The sequence below is a fragment of the Lycium ferocissimum genome, chromosome 8 (genome assembly GCF_029784015.1).
Source record: "Lycium ferocissimum isolate CSIRO_LF1 chromosome 8, AGI_CSIRO_Lferr_CH_V1, whole genome shotgun sequence".
NCBI classification, from domain to species: Eukaryota; Viridiplantae; Streptophyta; class Magnoliopsida; order Solanales; family Solanaceae; genus Lycium; species Lycium ferocissimum.
Window position 1 is genome coordinate 28,383,016 of NC_081349.1, and position 19,907 is coordinate 28,402,922.

At 32.5% G+C, this 19,907-nt stretch overlaps 1 protein-coding gene and 1 non-coding gene across 4 annotated transcripts; one reads left to right on the top strand and one right to left on the bottom strand.

Annotated features, from left to right (window-relative positions):
• Window positions 1-85: 85 nt before the first annotated feature.
• LOC132067818 (MADS-box protein 04g005320-like) lies at window positions 86-9,622 on the bottom strand. 3 transcript variants are annotated; one of them, XM_059461164.1, is made up of 8 exons: window positions 9,114-9,622; window positions 3,156-3,204; window positions 2,943-3,004; window positions 2,557-2,656; window positions 2,021-2,062; window positions 1,869-1,910; window positions 1,035-1,168; window positions 86-481 (listed from the first exon to the last, which is right to left on the bottom strand). In XM_059461164.1, the coding sequence occupies exons 1-8, from the start codon at window positions 9,296-9,298 to the stop codon at window positions 397-399; spliced, it is 699 nt and encodes a 232-aa protein (XP_059317147.1). In that variant the 5' UTR covers window positions 9,299-9,622; the 3' UTR covers window positions 86-396. The 3 variants fall into 3 exon arrangements, with proteins under 3 accessions (XP_059317147.1, XP_059317146.1, XP_059317145.1); XM_059461163.1 differs by having other exon boundaries at window positions 86-475; window positions 3,156-3,234; window positions 9,114-9,616; XM_059461162.1 differs by having other exon boundaries at window positions 3,156-3,234; window positions 9,114-9,614.
• An 8,474-nt stretch (window positions 9,623-18,096) lies between these two features.
• TRNAI-AAU (transfer RNA isoleucine (anticodon AAU)) lies at window positions 18,097-18,170 on the top strand. The gene has a single exon. It is a non-coding gene; the product is annotated as a tRNA-Ile (tRNA).
• Window positions 18,171-19,907: the final 1,737 nt, after the last annotated feature.

Below are 19,907 nucleotides of genomic sequence, written 5' to 3' on the forward strand. Positions count from 1 at the left end.
CATTTGGATGATTCAGTTCACCATAAATTATAAAGACCTACTTAAATTTCAAGACGAGGCAAGAGGAGCCCACATGAACAGAAAGGGAAAAGAAGTAAAAGAGTAATTCAGAAATGCTCCTCTGACTTATTAAATAGTGTTGTTGCCAGACCTTTCTTGATAATAAATACATTCACAATATATAACCATTTATAGGTCATAAATACAGCCCTGCATAATCCAAAGTGTTTGCTAGCTAGTTAAACATGAAAACAGTAGGTTTTTTTCAACAGTGGAGCTCTATTTGTATGACAGCATCATTATATTGTTTTCTTTTTCTTTCTAACTTATGTAATAAATAGCTGTTACAAATTAAAGAAATAGGAGTTATTTCTCAGTCCTTTGGCTCTGATCAGCTCAAAGCATCCATCCAGGTACAACTCCAGTGGCATCATGTGCTGATGGTGCTGCATGTTCTGGTGGCACGGTATCGTACCTGTAACTAAATCAAGAACATAATTACATCTCACTGTCTCAATCTCAAACAAGTTGGCTAATAAAGTCATAAGTGAATTCAGTATGTAATCAGTGCTCCTGAATCTCGAACTATATGTATGTCTACAATAAGATTAAACTAACGTGTATATACATTTTGCACGTTTAACTAATAATATACATAGGACGGGTCTTTAATTTTTATCCCTTTTCACCCATAGTAAAATCAAGTTTTTGGCATTATTTTGTAAGTGACAACGTCGAGTTGTGAATATTATGGTATGTAGTGAGTTTAGTATGACCCTCCTAGCCAAGAGGTCAACACGTCAAAGTTTCACTACAATTACTTGGAATCTGTTTAAAACAATAGCAGTACTATCTTTTTTCGATTGGGTATAGATGGCTTCATTTATTCCTCCAGCCCATCAATTAGTTAACAATCGACATATTTTAGTTAATTGTTTGATTTGTGTTAGTTGTGTGTGCCTTAAATCCTACATAAGTCTTTGGATAAAGTTATAATAAAGGATTTCTTAGAAGCTAGGAATTTTCAAGATCACCTTATAGGCAATGTATTATTGCAATCCATAGGTTGAAAAAATTCCTCAGGCTGAGCAGGCTGCTGCTGTCTATACTGTACACTTTGCTCCCCAGAATGCCATGATGTTTGAAAAGCAACACCAAGTTCTTCCAACTGCAATTAGCAATTCGATAGACAAACCATTGTTAAAATAATAACAACTATGATGTTACTGAGTTAACTTCACGTATATGATTATTGAACTTTACCAACTATAATAATTCATGCATAGTTCAATTACTGTGGTGTAACAAAAGATAATTTGTAACATTACTGTCAAATGTAAAGTTCTAAAGTTATTTTAATGTGACAAAAAATATTATTATGATTTAATGTTACAGTAGATAAAAGTTGAATGATCATAATGAGTATTGTGAATCTTAGAAGTCGTAGCACATCAAATAGCACCACTGTCTCCACACATGCACTAATCTTATGTGCTACTCTCTTTGGTCCATATACTATCTTGTGTTTTCATCTTTGACGTACCCCTTAAAAAATTACTTACTCCTAAAAACTAAAAAGAATTTTCAAACTACCCTTAATTAATTTTGCATCTTCCAAATTGATTAGTAGTAAGAGTATAGAGAGTTGAGATGTATATATGGTGTGAAAGCAATATGTCATAATATTATGTGCATATCAAATGCTTTTGAAGAAAAACCAAGAGTATATCTAATAGGAAATTGTAATTGAAAAGACTTCTTCGGGATGCGTAAATAAGGATAAATTTAAAAAAATATAATTAATACCTTCTTGATTATATTTTGTACAAAAATGAAAAAAATAGAAACTGCTGTCAAATTATTGTTACCTTGATCCTCAATGATTTGTTCATTTCAGTAAGAGATTGTTCCTGTACAAGAAGCAAATAACACATATAATATATCATGTTTCCTATACATTTGAGTAAATAGCAATAAATGTCATCTTGATTTCTTATGTTTCTGCACGTACTATACGTACCTTTTGTTGAAGTTCGACAAGTTGATCAAGCATGTGTTGTGTCTATAAAACAAGTTAAGAAGGAGTTGATTAATTAAGGGATTATTGGATGATTAAACAACTATATATTCTCCAATTCCAATTGAAGTAATTAGATGTTGGTATTGAATGAACTCATATTTATGAACAAGAGATCATCTTAGATGTTGGTATTGGATGAACTCATATTTTAGAACAAGAAATCATCTAACTTGAATTTCCTCGTAAAATGTGAAAGTGACTGAAAATACCTTGTTTTTGCAACAAGAATAATAGACATAAACACATATAGGCGGATACAACATTGTGACATCCGATTTATCTTAATTCAGTATTTTTAAAGTGGAGCATATATTTATATATGTGTAAATTAACTAAAATATTAATAAATCTGAACCAATGTTTTTTAAAATACAAGAGTTCAACGTTAACAACCGTAAAAGTTAAATCATAGAATTTGAATGCTGAATTTTCTTTAGACAAACATTATTTATAAATACATCTTAGGTAATACATACCCTTTTTGACCTTATTTGCCTCAACGATGAATCCAATTGACGCTCAAGTTGTTCCAGGTCTTTTGTGTTCAATTGTCCCAAATCCTCTCCAAGCAAATGCCTGAAGAATATGAAGAAGTTATTTGGTCATATATTACCCGAAAAAAGAAAAATAATTAAATATAGAGAATGCATAGCCTAGTTGTTGTCGTGTGATCAGGAGGTCACACGTTCAAGTCGTTGAAACATTAAAGCTGTGCACAATATATCTAATATGGTCTGATCATTCTTCCGAGCCCGCGCATAGTGATAACATAGTGCATTGGGTCGTTTCTTTTAAATAGAGAATGCAACAATTAGGAGTTAGAAATTACATTTAATATTGGTCTACTAAGTATTTGTCTCACCTTTGAGACTGTTGTAACACTTCCACTCTTGTTTTAAGCTTCAAATACTCCTGGTAGTTGTTCTGTTCTTACAATAATACAACAAGCAACTTCAAAATTAGCCATCAACATGAACTTTAATCTTACTAACTATATTAGGTGAAAAATAAACTATATTTCCAGTTTCCTCAGCAAACTTTGAGTAATCATCATGCTTAAGGAAAAAGAACAAACCTGTGAATCTGCTGAAGGTTGGCTTCCTTCAAGTGCACCATAATTGTATCTGTGGTATCTCTCCAATGTCATGGACATGCTAGAAATGCAAGTTACTGAACGATTACACATTGAATTTGATGCATTTTAGAAGGTAAGTACAGTGAGGGCTCATTCGTATTCATTAAGATTAAGACGTCCAAAGGCGGACCCACGTGGTAAGGAGGGACGGCACGTGTACTGGGTAACTTCCGGAACTTTTTTGTATGTATATATATATATATAGCCTATGCACATAGGACTATTTGGTGCACTGGTTGAAGCCATCACTTCCCACAGCCCATACCCAGGATCGATTCCCCAAATAGTGGTCTCCCTTAGATGCTTTTTGTTAATAATCCTCTTTTGCACCGGATATTATGCTTTTACCCCAAAACATTAGTATGCACAAATGAGATACCCAGGATTGATCCTGCAACCATTCATACGGTTTACACAACTTTGACCACTGATCTACCACTGTAAGTTGGTTCAACAATGTTAACGCTTAGGTATTACATCTCAAATTTGAATACTAAACAATTCAGACTGTTTGTTTTTTTAACACGTATATAATTTGACTTTATTAAAAAATTAATAGATAAAAATTCACTAAATTAAAGTACTAAATTAATCTAATAATATATATCTATAAACTATACTTAAAAAATTATATGGTGGTTGGTGGTGGTGGTTGTAGTTGTGGATGCCTATTGGGATAGTGTTGGCACATGGTAAGGTGTGGGTAGTAGCTAGTGGTGATGATGGATATCGATAGTAGTAGAAGTTGATGGCCGCGGTGTTACACCTCGAAAATTCTCGCGTCGTTTGCGTCGTGAGTAAACTAACGTAAGCTCGGAGACGTCATGGAACTCTTATCAGGTTAAGGAATACTCTTTACAAATGCTAAACAAGTGTCTAAAGGTTATGGGATCAAGCAAATCGAAGAAAATAAGTTTGTCAAAAAAAATTTTGGACGGAAATTTTGGGTCAAATTTAGAGACGTATATCTTTTAGCATATGAAGAGTTTTGAAGTAAAGTAAAAGCCTAAAATGAAGTTCATGAAGTATAGTTTCCAACGCAACAAACCGCTCGTCGATATGACATCGGAGTAAAGAGTTATGGACGTTACAAGTTGGGCGGCGGAAAAGCGCGCGCTTCTGACGGTGCGCAAGCGCGCGTTACTACGATGCACGATCTTGTTGCTAGTGCGGGAAATTTTAGGTCGGTGGCAAGTATAAAAGGACCCTTTTGGTCATTTTTTTGGGTCATTTCCCATCTCTAGACCCTTCCACAACATCCACATATATTTCTACAAGTCTATATGACAATTTTGGCCATTCTTATTTCATTTTTAACATAACCCCAAGTCCTAGAAAGCCCTAGAAACCTCTCCAAACATATTCCAACATATTTTCAAGCCTAAACCAAAGATCCAAATGAAGATTAAAGTGGTTAAGGTTTCCAAGTGAGGTCTACACTTGTCTCCTTTTCTTGAAGATGTTTGGGTGAGTATTTTTAAGATGGAGTAACCATGGAATTGAAGTGTTCTTGAATTTTGAGGTAAGATTTCATCTTAGTTTCATGTTTATGAGTTTGTTTGGTAATTATGTTAAGATTTGAGGAGAAGAAAATTGGAGGAAAAGTTCAAATATACATTTGATGATATTTTGAGTTGTGAATTAATTTGAGTTATAATTATTAGTATGTTTTGAGCATAATCTTGTTATGAGGGATAATAATGATGTTAAGGAATTGTCGTATACGAGTGTATAAGGGGTTGTATGAAGTTGTTGTTATGGATTGATTATGAAAAGAAGTTTTGGGATTAAATTGAGTATAGTTTGAATGTAATCTTTTGATTATGGAATTGTTGATGTGTTATTGTGCTTTGGGAATTGTTTTGAAGATTGGAGGGAGTAGAAGATATAGGGGAGATGCTGCCCGAATTTCGGCAGATTCTAAAAAGGGTTTAATTTGAAGGCTTAAGATAAGCATACGACGACAAGCCTAACAATAGTATGAATTCTCTTGAATGTAGATTTACGAGCTTGGGAGGATAAGCGTTAAATAGTTAAGGAGACCCAAAAGGTATGTTAAGGCTGTTCCTTCTTTTCTTGGCATGATTTCATATATGGTGAGAGCGTGATGAACCTTATGACTAGAGATTTGTCAAAATAGAGCTTGTCATATTGTTACTTAGTTTCTGAGTGTTATGTTATTCTCTCCGAGGGCCATATCCCCTCCCGTGTCCTTGAGTCCATAGAGAGAGACGTAAGATATATATATATATATATATATATATATATATATATATATATATATATATATATATATATATTCTTTAGCCTGGCCTACGGGTCAGTTAGGCCAGGTGAGACAGATATGCCTGGCCGACGGGTCAGTGAGATTTTTCAGTTGCCTGGCCATTTGATCAGTGACATTTTTCAGTTGCCTGGCCACTTGGTCAGTGAGATATATAATAGCATTATATTGCATTTCATATGAGACAGGTCAGGTGAGATATTCAGGGCATTCTTTGGCCTCCAGATTGTATTGTTTTCAGTTCAGTTTCAGTTATCTTTTGCCTTACATACTCAGTACATTATTTCGTACTGACGTCCCTTTTGCTTGAAGGCGCTGCGTTCATGCCCATAGGTTCAGGTAGCCAGACAGGCGATCCAGCCTAGTAGGCCTTCCACTCAGCTACAGACAGTGCACTCCACTTGGCTCGGAGCTGAGGTCCCTTTTGGTATGCTATTTTGACATGTATATATGGGTATGGCGGGGCCTTGTCCTGTCTTTTCTACAGCTTGTACTCCATAGAGGTCTGTGGACAGTTGTATGTAGCTGGGATGTTATGTAGCCTTGTCGGCTCTTATTTTTGTTGTACAAAGATACGTAGCGCCTAGTTGGCTAGTTGGCTTACATATATATATATATATATATATATATATATATATATATATATATATATATATATATATATATATATATATTGGTTGTGAGTTCTCGATGCATATAGGAATTAGTATAGCACAGTTATAAGTTATTTATGGGCCACCAAGTTGCTCAGCGAGATGCAAGTAAGAGTTTGGGTAAGTAATGGTCGGGCACTCGTCACGACTCATCGGCTCGGGTCGTGACAGGCGGTTCATAGTCGTAGTGAATGATAATGATAGCTAATGGTAGTGGTGAATAATGATGGTTAGTGATGATGATTGTAACTGATGGCTAGTGATAGTTACTGCCTAATTATAGTGATTGACAGTAATGATGGTTGGGAATGGTGGATTTGATGGTGGGTGGTGGCACGTAGTTGATAATAGTGGACGGCAACATCGATAGTTGATAATGATGGACGATGGCGCGACAATGATAAATGAATGGAATTGAAAAACTATCAATTTGTAATAATCTTTCAATATATCATCTTAATGATATAAAGACTTTGTTACAGATTTTAATCATTTTAGACCTATTTAATTGTTGAAAAATATATATAAAAAAAATGCATTTGATGATTAAAATCTGAATAATTAAGATTCAGATCTAAAAAAACAAAGTGACTTAATAACTAAGATCCACAGAGTGTTGGACTAAACTCTACTATCCGATCCTCTTTTTATATTGTACTCCACATGTTAACTATGATAAAGTCGCAATTATATTATAAATAGACTAGTGACTGGGGCAGTATGCTTCATGTTAACAAGCACTTCGCCAACTAGAATGTCATTCACGACTTAAAATTCACAACTATGTCAACCCAAGGATCTTTATAATGTCCACAATTACCACCAAGGTTTACAGTGGGACGGATAATTTTGGACCACATTTAATTAGAGTTCTTGGGTTCAAGCTTTTGAAATAGAAAATTTTTAGTAAGGAGCGCTTCAACTTTAATGGTCCTTACGAAGGGGTAATTCGGATTAGTCGATATCCCAAAGCGGATACCGAACATCGGATAGAAAATCAAATAAAAAATATCCTCAATTATTAATATAATTCGTATTACTTCTTATGATCATAACAGTGTAGGAGACTACAAGATACAGTAATCAAATGTCTAAATCTAGCCTTGTTATTAATCGACAAATTAAGCCAAGTGATTGCCTCAACATAATGATCATGTATAATGTTTAAGATGCCACGCTCAAATTGTAATTTTTTTGCACATTAATGATCAATGAAGACAAAGTTAAAATTGAATTTTTTTTTAAAAAAAAAAAGAAGAAGAAGAAGAAGAAGAAGTTATGCCAAATGATTCAGTATTTTGTTGACATTCATTTCTGCTCAATTTTTTTTAAGGAGACTACAAAAATTATCTTACAGCTTATTTTGAACTTTGAAGACGAAAATAATGACGACACATAAAATTTGGAGACAACTTAACGATAGACTTCTACATGATTAATCTATGATCACTTTGACGAACTTATTTCTTATGCATGATAAGTATACAGTTCATCTGATCCGTCTTACTTTTGTGAAGTTTGGAAAGCGTGATATATAGTTCTTTTTCTTCTTCTTACTTATCCTCTTAGAGAGGTTTAAATTAGTCTTTCATTCACCTAATATGATTACAATACCATTTATTAACAAGTATTGCATGAAAAGTATAATCAATTAGTCAGCACATATATTAGAAGGAAAAATAATAATTAATCTAATCAATTAGCCAGCAAGAGTTTAGCACTGTGATTTAATTTCAGAGTAGTGATGATTATCAATTCTGAGATATTCCATTTGCTTATAATATATGAAGAATTTGTGCAGCTTTATATGAAAATTGTCACGTTTGTCCTTATATGTGTCTCTACTTTAAGAAAAATAAAGTTTCATAAAATGAAGAAATATGAAGGTGCACATCAAATCATAACCAAAGTTGAATCTTCAAATTGAAGAGTCACCTCAAGTATTCCTTATAAAGGTTAGTGCTTTATCTATTAATTCATCAAGATTCTCGATTTTGTAATGGTATTAATTTGTACTCTACAAGAAAAACTTAGATCTTATGTCATTACATAGATGCAGATAATTTAACCTTGTTCAAATACACATAGATGCAGTCACAATTCCCAGTACATGAATGTACTAATTTAACCTGTGTACCTTAGAGGTTTACACATTAACATGAACTATATCTAATTCTAATTCAGATCCCACATCAACAAACATATATATATATATATGGTCAAAGTTTCAACATATACCAATGACCAAGAAAATTACTACAAATAACACCAAGAATTGACATCCTTTTCTCTTCAAACTAAGGGCAAAATGTACGGAAAACTTAGTCCACGATTTTTTTCTCCAGTCACAAATACGATAAGAAGCACCCTTCAATAGTCAGGCAAAGAAAAGATAAACGATACGACTGACATTTCTAATCTTTGAGAAAATCAAGACCTTTTGATCATGAAATACAGTTTTAAAAAAAAAAAAAAAAGTCCTGACACTAGGAAAGATGTATGAAAAACTTAGACCAAAAATATTTTTGTCCCATCATAAATATGATAAGAAGCACCTATCTATCTATCAACATGCTAAAAATAGAAATATACTACTACTGACATCTCTATTCATCGAAAAAATGTATGAAGAACTTAGCCCACAAATATTTTTCTCCCATAATCATACGATAAGAAACAGCCTTGGACAGGCTAAAGATCGAAATATAATACCAGCGACATCTTTAATCTTTGAAAAAAATCGAGATCTTTTTCATAAAATAGCATCAATCAGACACTGGAGTGTCTTAGTAGACACTAGAACATATACGATAAGAAGCACCCCTTGATCGACAGACTAAAAATATAATTGTAGTACCGATAACATCTCTAATCTTCAAGAAAATTGAGATCTTTTGCATCAATTTAAAGACCGCAGCGTCTTAGCAGACACTGAAAAATAAATATGTGAAATGAACATACCTTGAGCTGCTGCAGAATTCATAGAGCTTGCCACGACTAGAGAAGATAATAACAGCAATTTCAGCATCACAAAGAACAGAAAGTTCATAAGCTTTCTTGAGGAATCCATTTCTTCTCTTTGCAAAGGTCACTTGTCTATTTATTTTGTTCTCAATTCTCTTCAATTCTACTTTCCCTCTTCCCATCCTAGCTATAACTTTCTTTTTTTGGTTTCCCAATGAAATATAATATGGAAAAATATAACAAGATTGTTTCTAACAAAAAATTGTGTGTTTTGCCATAAAAGACTATGTAAGACAGCACATTTATGGTTTTCGCTCTTCTCTCTTCTCCTTTACATCTAGAAGTAAGGTTAATATCTGTAGTTGTTGTTTATATATTTGTTATCTCTTTATTATGTAAAATCTAGTTATTTCCTGCCAAAGAAGAAAGGGAAAAAGGTTTTTTTATTTTACTAGTAGGTATTCAGAACCCATTATTTCGATTAATCTAGATTAGTGTTGCGGAGGGCCCATTTAAGGGAAGGTCGCGCAGAGATCAAATATCTCTAGTTTAGGGAGGAGTAGTGGCGGGATTCAAGTGGTGTTAATTGAAACCTCTTTGTTGGAAAATTACACTATATAGATAAGCAATTTTTTTTTAATGTGTATATATTATACAATTTAATCCTCTTAGTTTTTTTGTTGTGTCTAATTATAGTTTTGACTCCCCTTGGAGATAAATTTTTATTCTGCCACTAAGGGTGGAGAAATTATATCATTCGGATTAGGGTGGGCGTTCGGTTCTTCGGTCCGGTTTTATCAAACTTCGGTGCTATTTCGGTTTCGATTTTTTGAAGGTAAACACCGAACCAAACTAGTTCGGTTCGGTTCTTTTGGTTTCAGTTTTTTGAAGTTCGGTTCGATTCGGTTTCGATTTCGCTTTTTTTCAATTCGATTATTTTGATATGGTATTAGAAGAGATTCCATTTACACTAATTTATATTCTCAAAAGCAATAAAATATAAAACTGATAAATTGAAATCAAAATCAAACAAACAGGATACACAAGAACAGAAAACCATAACCATGATATAGGATTATTAAGTGTTATATATATACCGTAAGAATAATTAAGAAAACACATAAAGGACATACATTAATCCTAAAGACACATCCTAGTTACCTTCCTTTGTTGAGGATATTTGATTTTCTCAACTGAAGTGAAAAATTAGGGATACAAAAGCAAAAGAGGGCTTGTTACAATTGAGTTTTTTGGGCTTAAACTTAATGGGCATGGACTATTTTAATTTTTTTGGGTAATATATTAAATTTCGATGTTTTATCAAATTCGGTTCTTGCTTTTTGGTTTTATCAAACTAGTTTGCTCGATTATTTGTGTTTCGGCTTTTTGATTTTTGGTATTTATGGACCGAACATATCCCTAGGGGTCAACCAAACTAGATTAATTTTTTTTTTGATTCGGTTTGATTTTTTGATGTTATTCGGTTCAAATATGCAAAATGCATTTTTTATTTATCCCAGTATTTATATCCCATCTCCTGATGATAAAATAATCTCAAAAAAATAAATTAATCAAATTATAACCATATTCCTTAGTGGTAGAAAAAAGCGTTGGTCCTTTGTTATCTTCTTTGAAAACTTTGTGGTTACTGATACTTTTCTTTCAAAAATTTTAGTTGTCATGTCCTATCAGACTGCAAAAATATTTAACTTTATAACCAAGTTTTTAACCTTTAATGTTTTTTTTTTTTTGGTTTTCTTTAATATTTGTAATGGATGACCACATTAATTGTGGGTGAAAAAAAAAGAAATCTTCTCTTATTACCTTTTTTATTTATTTTCTAATATTAGCCCTCCAGTACCCCAACCTCCAGCTTGTGGTGTGTTTTTTTTTTTTTTTGTTTGTTGGGGTGGGGGGGGGAGGGAAGACATTGCCACATGCAGTGGGGAATATATGCCTTTGAGATTTTCCAATATAAATGTGCTCCCTAGGAAAGGGTTTTTTAAAAAAAAAAAAAAAAAAAAAAAAAAAAAAGGAAGAAGAAGAAGAAGAAGGACGGACAACCTCCGAAGAAAAAAGGAAAAGAGAAGAATAACCTCCACAGAGAACGCAAAAAGTAGAAATTGTAAGTTGGTTGAATAGAACTTTTAAATTTGTCAGTAAATTTTATTTAGATATTCAAATTACGATTTGATCCAATTAAAAATCTTAACATGTGATAAGTGTTTCTATTAAAAACTTTCAATTCAATTTCTTTTAAAAAAAATTACTCGTATTGTCAAACGTCTATTATGCCGGAGAAAAAGGAAAAAGAACGAATAATCTTCAAAGATAGAGGTAATCCAAAAAAAAAAAAATCTCCAAAGGAAAAGGAAAAAGTAGAAATTGAAAGAGACAAAAGAAAGTGTCTTTTTAGAGAGACGGACAGAGACATAGAAGACTCCTTTTACGTGCTAGTAGAGACACGAAGAATTGGATGTCAAAGTCAAACTCAAAACCTTAAATACACGTGTCAAGTACTTAGATGCAGTACCCCCACTCTCAAAAAATGATTTCATTTCATTTTTGTTTTGAACATATTCGCCCTTTTATGTAATTCAATTTACATACAAAAATTGAAAATGGACCAAACTTTTAGATCATTTTCTAATGAATATCAGTCAATATAATATATTTCAGATACTAAATGGTTATATAAAAATGCCTTCTATTAAAAACAATTAAAACTAAAATTTTATATGTATGTATTATTCAAACTAAATACGAGTGCAACGTTATATATGCAATTATCTCTATATATATATATATAGGTCACTTATATGCATATTTTACTTGTTATCGTGGTTGCTTACCTCATTTTCAAATTACTTAATCGCACTTATTATGAATAAATGTGTATATCCATACCGATCATCTTTTAAAAGATTTATATAAATATGTTTTTACACTATTGGTATATAAAAAAATTAACAAACAAACCAATAACTAACATCCACCCATAGCTCCAAAGCAGGAATATTTTGGAGCTGTTGCAACTAGGGTTGTTCACGGTTTTGGTTAAAATCAAAACCAAACCTAAAATTTAATCAAACTGAATAAAAAAACAGATATTTGGTTTGGTTTAGTTTGTTTTAAATTTTAAAACCGATAATATTTGGTTTGGTTATGGTTCTATTAAAAAATAATAATAAATAACCGAACCAAAACCGATAAATTATATACATAAATTTTATAATTATTTATATGTATAATATTAGTTTTTCATAAATAATTATAAATATTTTATACCTTTTAATCATTAATTTGATTTTTGGTCTACTTATTTCATATGATTATTTAAGGCCCATATTTTGAAGAATATGTCCAAGCCCATGTCTTTAAGTCTTTTAACTCTTAAGTGTCAAGTGAAACCTACTAATGTGTTTCACATTAATCTAACGTCTTTAACTTAAATTTTTAGCCTTTCTTTGTTAGCCATTTGATTTTAGGTTGTTTTTTTTTCTTTTTTTTTTTCAAATTTATACCTTTCTTTTTTCTTGTCGACGGGTCCTAAACTTCTAATATTTTTCATACGAAAAGGACTGAGGTTGTAGATTTTGGAGGTTCCTATAGTAAATACTTCAAAGAACATCAAGATTCTGTCAGAAGTCAAGCATACGGTAATGCCCTAATACTTCTTCCGTGGGTATCCTCCTTAAAAAGCGAGAAAGAATAACCCACGTAATGAGACTCTAGCCTTGGGGATAATAATAGAAAAACATCTGAAGTTTGGGATCATTACACAAAGTTTTTTTAATAAATGGGAGAATTGAGGGCAAAATGCAAGTACTACCCCAAAGTTTGGGATCATTACACAAAATTTTTTTGATTCATATATTTTTATTTTTATTTTAGGTAGTCTTTATGTTTAATTAATATGTATGTTTGTAATAACAACTAAAAGCTCCTAAGCTCGACTTTATTTCTAGGTATGTGTATTAAGATGACAAAAATGGTGCAACCACTACTAAGTTAGTTTTTAGCTCTATATGTAATAGTTTAGCAACTTTGGGTAACTTGAGTACTACACTATCACTAATAGTGAAAATGTTTCTATGATGTATATTCCACCTTAAACTATAAATGAAAGTTATCGTTTGAACAAAAAAAAAAAAAAAAAAAAGACATGTCTTACTTTTTAATGTTTTACTGATAAGTCACTCACTAGTACAAATCCAAAAAATTGAACCAAACCGACAATAATCAAACCGATGGTTATTATTTTATTTGATTTGGTTATGATTTTAGACATTTAAAAACCGACTAAATTGGTTTGGTTATGACTTTAATCGATAATCGACCAAAACCGAATCATGAACACCCCTAGTTGCAACTTTCAATCAATCAAGTTTCATTTTCCATTTTTTTGTGGAAATTGTGGGACAAAATTGCTAAAGGTTCCTACAGTAATTTCATCTCATTTGCCTTTTTATATAGGGACACCTTAAAATCACCTAGACTGGCAAATGTCATTTCTATAGCCCTCTACTTTCAGCAATATATGTAGTAATCTGGTATGGTCAAAAAGTTAAATTATATCTTTGGTGAAAATGTGATGGATTTAACTTTTTTGATTGAAACTAATTTTGGGAACATAATCATTCAAATTGAAGTTCAGTAATGGAATAAGTTTACGATATGTAGGTCTATATATATTTAATGTTTAGATGTGTTTGTTGTCTATCTTAAGATATATCGATATCAGAATCTCAAAGACTGACTCGATACAGATTTACTACCGTTAATAGTCTTTGAGTTCCGTTGAACTGAATCACCTAATTGAAAAGGACTATATACATTGAATTAATCACTATAACAGATCAGCAATCTTTTTAGAGTTCAACTTTTATACGCAGAAGCTAAATCTTTTACTCTAACACTAGATTATTTCAATTGATGAAACGAAATAAAAAAGGTTAAGTGAAATCTAGTAATAGATGTATATATATACCTATTCTATTGAGATAAAACCGCTAGAGCTAGTAAGGGCATAATGTAATTTGTATCTTTTGGAGTAGTTCTCAAATAGCTACTTCTTTATTGTTTTAGGGCTAAGTTAGTGACTTCAAAGAATTAGGTGCCCCATGCATTAATTTTGTTCCTCTTTTTTTGTTTACAAGTATCCATTGTTTTGGAGTTGAAAAGAATATAGAGTTCCTGATCCAAAATAATATTAAAATAAACCGTAACATGACATATTTTCCAGAAGGAATTAAGGTATATAAATATTCTCATGATAGTGTGGATGAGAAATAGGATTAGTTCTATTCCTCGTTCTCCCATGTTGCCAGTCTTCATGTCCAAGAATCTAGGGACATAATTTTTATAGGAAAAGAACACGATACGTATAAATTCTAAAAAAAAAAAAATTAAAAAAAAAAAAAAAACCCAGAAGTGCGGTAGGACATAAGAGATCCATCAATTCTTAATTAGAAGTTTTGATTCCAAACTTTTGGAACGTAAAAACTTCTGAGCTGGGAGAGTGATGATCATAGCCTACGCGATTCTACATAAGTTGGACCAACATCAAGTATGATTTTCACTACTAAGGAAATTTTAAAAAAGAAATACGCAAAGAAGCCAAGAGCTTCAATATGTGCTGACACGCAGGCGTGCACACATATAAGTGTACTTATATATGTTCCTTGTTGGTCGCGTGTAGAAAATAAATTCACTTTGTGCAGGAATATTAATTCAGAAAATTGTTTGGATATAAAATTATTATAAATTTTCGAAATGTGAAAAATTTCAAAAAGCTATTTTAACAATTTTGACTCCAAATCACTCCCAAAAATGCAAAAATAACTACAATTTGTATTTATTTCTACACGCAACTCCAATTCCCAGTTATCATTTTCAACTTGCAAACAAATACATAGTACTACCTTTTTCATATTTCACAATTCTTATGAGGAAACCGTAAACAAAGATTCCTTTATTGTAATTGGAGAAATTGTCCAAGGACAAAGCAAAGGTAAAGATTCTAGACAGCACCTACTCAATGGCCCAAACCCTACTTACCTACTCTATGGCTAGGATTAGAGACTCTCTTACTGTTTCAACTATTGGTACCAGTACTAGTGTTAAATACTCCTAGTTAATTAAAACTACATATATAGCCGTCTCTTTAAAAAAAAAATAGAGAAAATTCTCTGAAACCCCTAAAAGTAAAATTCTAGCAAATTCAATACCGACACGTTTGGTACTTGATATTTCAATTTTAGTACCTTTGACAACGACTTGCATTTTCTTTTGTTTTGGCACTGTAAGAACTTAAGGAAGTAGTCCTAACTCCTAAGTAGTATGAAGCAGTTTTCATGGTGTCTTGTAGCCATTTTATTTCAATATAGTAAATATTTTTTAGAATTTTTATACGGTATAGCCGTTCATTAAAATAATAATCGATATATCTATATATTTACGGACTTTTACATTGTATGAGTTTTTTATAAAAATAATGCTGATAACTATATTAGTTTGTCTCTTAATGTATAATATACATCTTTTATATATAGTTAATGTATACAAAGTATATTTTTTGTAGATTGGCTAGCGGATATAATTATTTTTTCCTACGACCAAATGTGCTCAAACTGCTATCCTATATGCAGGATTACTTGTAAATATTTTATTATTTTTCTAAAAACAAAACTGTCCAATCTTTTTGGATGTCCAGTGGTATTTAGGTTTGGTTTTGGATGTCCAGTGGTATTTAGGTTTGGTTTTTATCTTCATTTATGGAAGAATTTAGATTAAATTTAATTTTAGAAGAATTGATAAATATATAATCGAAATTTAATTTTTGGAGAAGCTATCAAATTTCTAAAACATTTTACAACTATTTTCGTATGAGCGAAAACCAACTAACCAGACATCTTTATGTACTACTTCCGCATTTAAATTTATGGACCAATATTTTTTCTTAATCTATTCAAGAAAAAAAAAAACGTTATTTTTAAAAATTTAAAAGTAATTTAGCTTTTATTTATTTGTAATGACAAACTTTTAGAGCCACACAAGTGTACAGTTTGTTGTTGCCCGCAAGTTTCAAAAGTGTCATGATCATATAAATGAGTATGATGTATTAAAGGTCACAAGTTTCAAACGTATTTCTTTCTTTATTAAATATCGTGTTCCATCAAACTACATCGAATTGAAATGAAAGGGTATTAAATATTTTTTACATAAAGTCAAAAACAAAAAATTGATTGAAGGAAAGAAGGACCACAATACAATTATACAAATTGTTTTCTGTTCGAAAACATCCCTTTGGCTGCTTTCATTTATTTCCTATGATGAACACACACTTTGGTTTCTGATTGTCCGCAAGAAAAAGGTGTCTTGATTATTTTATATATATACAATTAAAAATTATGAACGTGGTTCACATTCTTTTTCCCTTAAATGGAGGTGAAGTTTGAACCAGTGAAGCCTGTCAATATGAATAGTTAGTGATCGTTCAAACATGGTACTAATTAAGAACTGCCATTTGTAGCTAGTGTTACTTTTGAGTTTTGAATATTAATTTCTTTGTACTAAGCTGAAGTGGTTTTTTCATTACTACATATATCATGATGATAGATCTCAATTATTGAATTTCTCCTTTTACTATAATATTGAAACAAAAGATCTTTCATTTTGAATATTTGTATTTCAGATTACATTTGAATAAGTTTATAAGTCGATATTACCTGTTTAACATGAATCGAATGGGTATAATCGACCCCAATAATTGATTGTTTTTGCATAGATTGGATGTGTTCAACGAAGATTGGATGCAAAAATCAGTAAACCTCCGAAGATATATATTGAAATTTTGACCTCTAAAATATTTTCTCATGCTAGGAAAGATATTAGCTAATATATATGTATTGTGATATGTATATGAGGGAACGCGCATGTATATGGCCACTTATTTGTTAGTTTGATAGGTTATGCTGTCTGCATGTCGTTGTACATATTTCAGTAAATTATTTAGTGGGACAACCCTGATTCTGATATAGTACATAAAACATCTAATAATATTATTAGTGGGACGACCCTGATAACAAAAGGAAATAGCAAAAAGCATAACATAACCACCACAATAGAAGATCGACGACTTGATAATATAGAGAGTAAAATAGGTATTTAGGTGATTGAGTGATCTTTTGAATGATACAACTATTTAGTTAAGTGATTTTTCTGTCACAAACAAAAGAAACATGATGTGTATAGTAATTTTCGTGATAAAAAACGTGTAATAAGGATTTGCGGACAACCTCCGGGAACAATCTATGGATTAAGCCAAATATGAACGATGTTTATGTTATGGAAGTTGTAATTGTACCAAGTACCAACTTTAAATTTTGTTCTTTTTGGTTTAGTTTTTTTTCCTAGCTTAAGAGAGAGTAGAGCGTGGATTTTAGATGAATACTATGTTCATTTGCAAGTTGAAATTTGAAAATGAAAAACTGATCCCACAAGATCTCTTCTAGGTTATTTTTATAAATATTTTTTGTTAGTTCTTAATAAATATATCTTGAGAAAAATGTCACATCTTACGAAGAAACAACAAGTTATCCCAGACCTAATTTTTCAGACTCAAGTCCTCGTCTAATTATGTTGGTCGATAATGATATGTACGGATTTACTGCTTTTAGGTCTGATAAATGGAGAAAACATAGTTAGGTATCCGATCATAAATGCATCGCATATCGTACCAAAAGTATTAAATCCATCAAAAATATTTCTATTATCAAAGAAAGTCTTAAAGAATTAGCAAAATTTGTGTCCAAGATAATTAACATATTAAAGTGAAAGAAAAGGAAATCAAATAACTTGGTGTATGTGTACAATAAATTTAACTTCTTACATCAAAGCTAAAAGCCTAACTTAAAAAATAAATAAAAAATAAAAAAAAAGCCTAACTTAACAACTTAAGAGCGAATTACTCTCGGTTGGCCCATTAGCTCAGTTGGTTAGAGCGTCGTGCTAATAACGCGAAGGTCGCAGGTTCGAGACCTGCATGGGCCATTATTTTTAAATCATTTTTCACGTACTTGTAATTCCATCTTGAACAAAAAGTGAAGCGTTTTATTATGGGCTTTCAGCCCAATGAACCAATAATTAACCTGTGTTACTTTTGGGCTAGTCTCCGCAAATTTCCCTTTATAGACCATCATTGAATTTTTTCTTTATTTTTAAAAGTGCAAATGTATAATAATGGGCTGACAAAACATCAAATTATAATCTAAGGGTTGCAAAATGTTAGATTGTGGCGTAACATTTTGTGATAAGACTTTTACTTTGTGCAGAAAAGATTTTTTTTGACCATGATATAAAAATTCAATAAGCTATAAGAGAAATACAAGAGGATCGGTCATTTATTAAACAGTTGTTCCTAAAAGGATACAACAACAACAACCCAGTGAAATCCCACAATCATGGCATGCAAGTGCAGGGAGGTTAGAATATCGCGAGACCTTACTCTACCAAGATAGGGCCAGTTACATTTAAGACCTCGCTCGATAAAAAAGTATAAAAAGAGGTCGAGATAAGGCTAAAGAGATTCAAGCGATATGAATCAAAAATAATAACGACACGGATACGTATAACATAGGATAATCAAAGCACAGAAATAACAGATAATAGCGTAAATCGAGCTGAGAAATTATCGGCGATAACGCGACTACTAATAAGGAAGGATAACGAGACTCATCTACTAGCCTTTTACCCTAATCCTGGGTCCTCCAAACCCTCCTATCTAAGGTCATGTCCCTGAACTGTGAATCGCGCCATGTCGCGTCTACTTACCTCTCCCAATACTTTTCACTTACCCTCTTCCCCTCGTCCGAAACCATCCATGGCCAATCTCTCACACCTCCGCACCTCCGTAAGATCTCCGTGTCTCCTCTTCACATGCCCAAACCATCTCAATCTCGCTTCTCGCATTGTTCTCTCCACCTTGCGCCACTCCCACCTCGTCCCAATATCCTCATTCCTAATCCTCCGTCACTCCCGGCCGTGCTACACACATCCATCTCAACATTCTCATCTCAAAGCAACTTTCATCATCTTAATCCCGCCAACACTTCCGCTTACAACAACATAAGCTGGTTTAACCACCACTTTGTGTAACTTGCCCTGTTACAAAGGTGGCACCTTCTGTCACATAACACTCCCAAGCAAGCCTCCATTTCATCCACCTCGCCCTAATACGATGTGTGACATCATCGTCAATCTCCCCGCCGCCTACATAATAGACCCAGTACTTCGAAACTACTTTTCTTCGGATGGCACGGGTACCAAGCCTCACTTCCAAGCCATCCTCCCGAGGTGCTTCACCGAACTTGCACTCCTAAGTACTGCTCTTGGTCCTCTCGGCCTTAAACCCTTTAGACTCAGTATGTCTCCAACCCTCCAAACCTTAGCTTTAATTCCGCTACGAGTCTCGTCGATCGCACTATGTCATTCGTTAAAAGCATACACCACGCACCTCACCTTGAATTTGCCGTGTCAATCCATCCATCACCTGCCGCGCGCAAATAAAAACGGACTAAGAGTCGATCCTTGACGCAATCCACAACTCTGGAAAGTGCTCAGCTCTCCCGTTCCCAAAAGGATAACTGTCGAAAATTTCTAATTAACTTGGCCTGTCAGTTTTGGTATTTTTATTGAAAATAATTGGCATAAAGGTACCACCCGATGGACTTATTTAATGGTAAGAAATAGCCCCATTTCAAATTTAGTATTGGTAATCCATTTAAAACA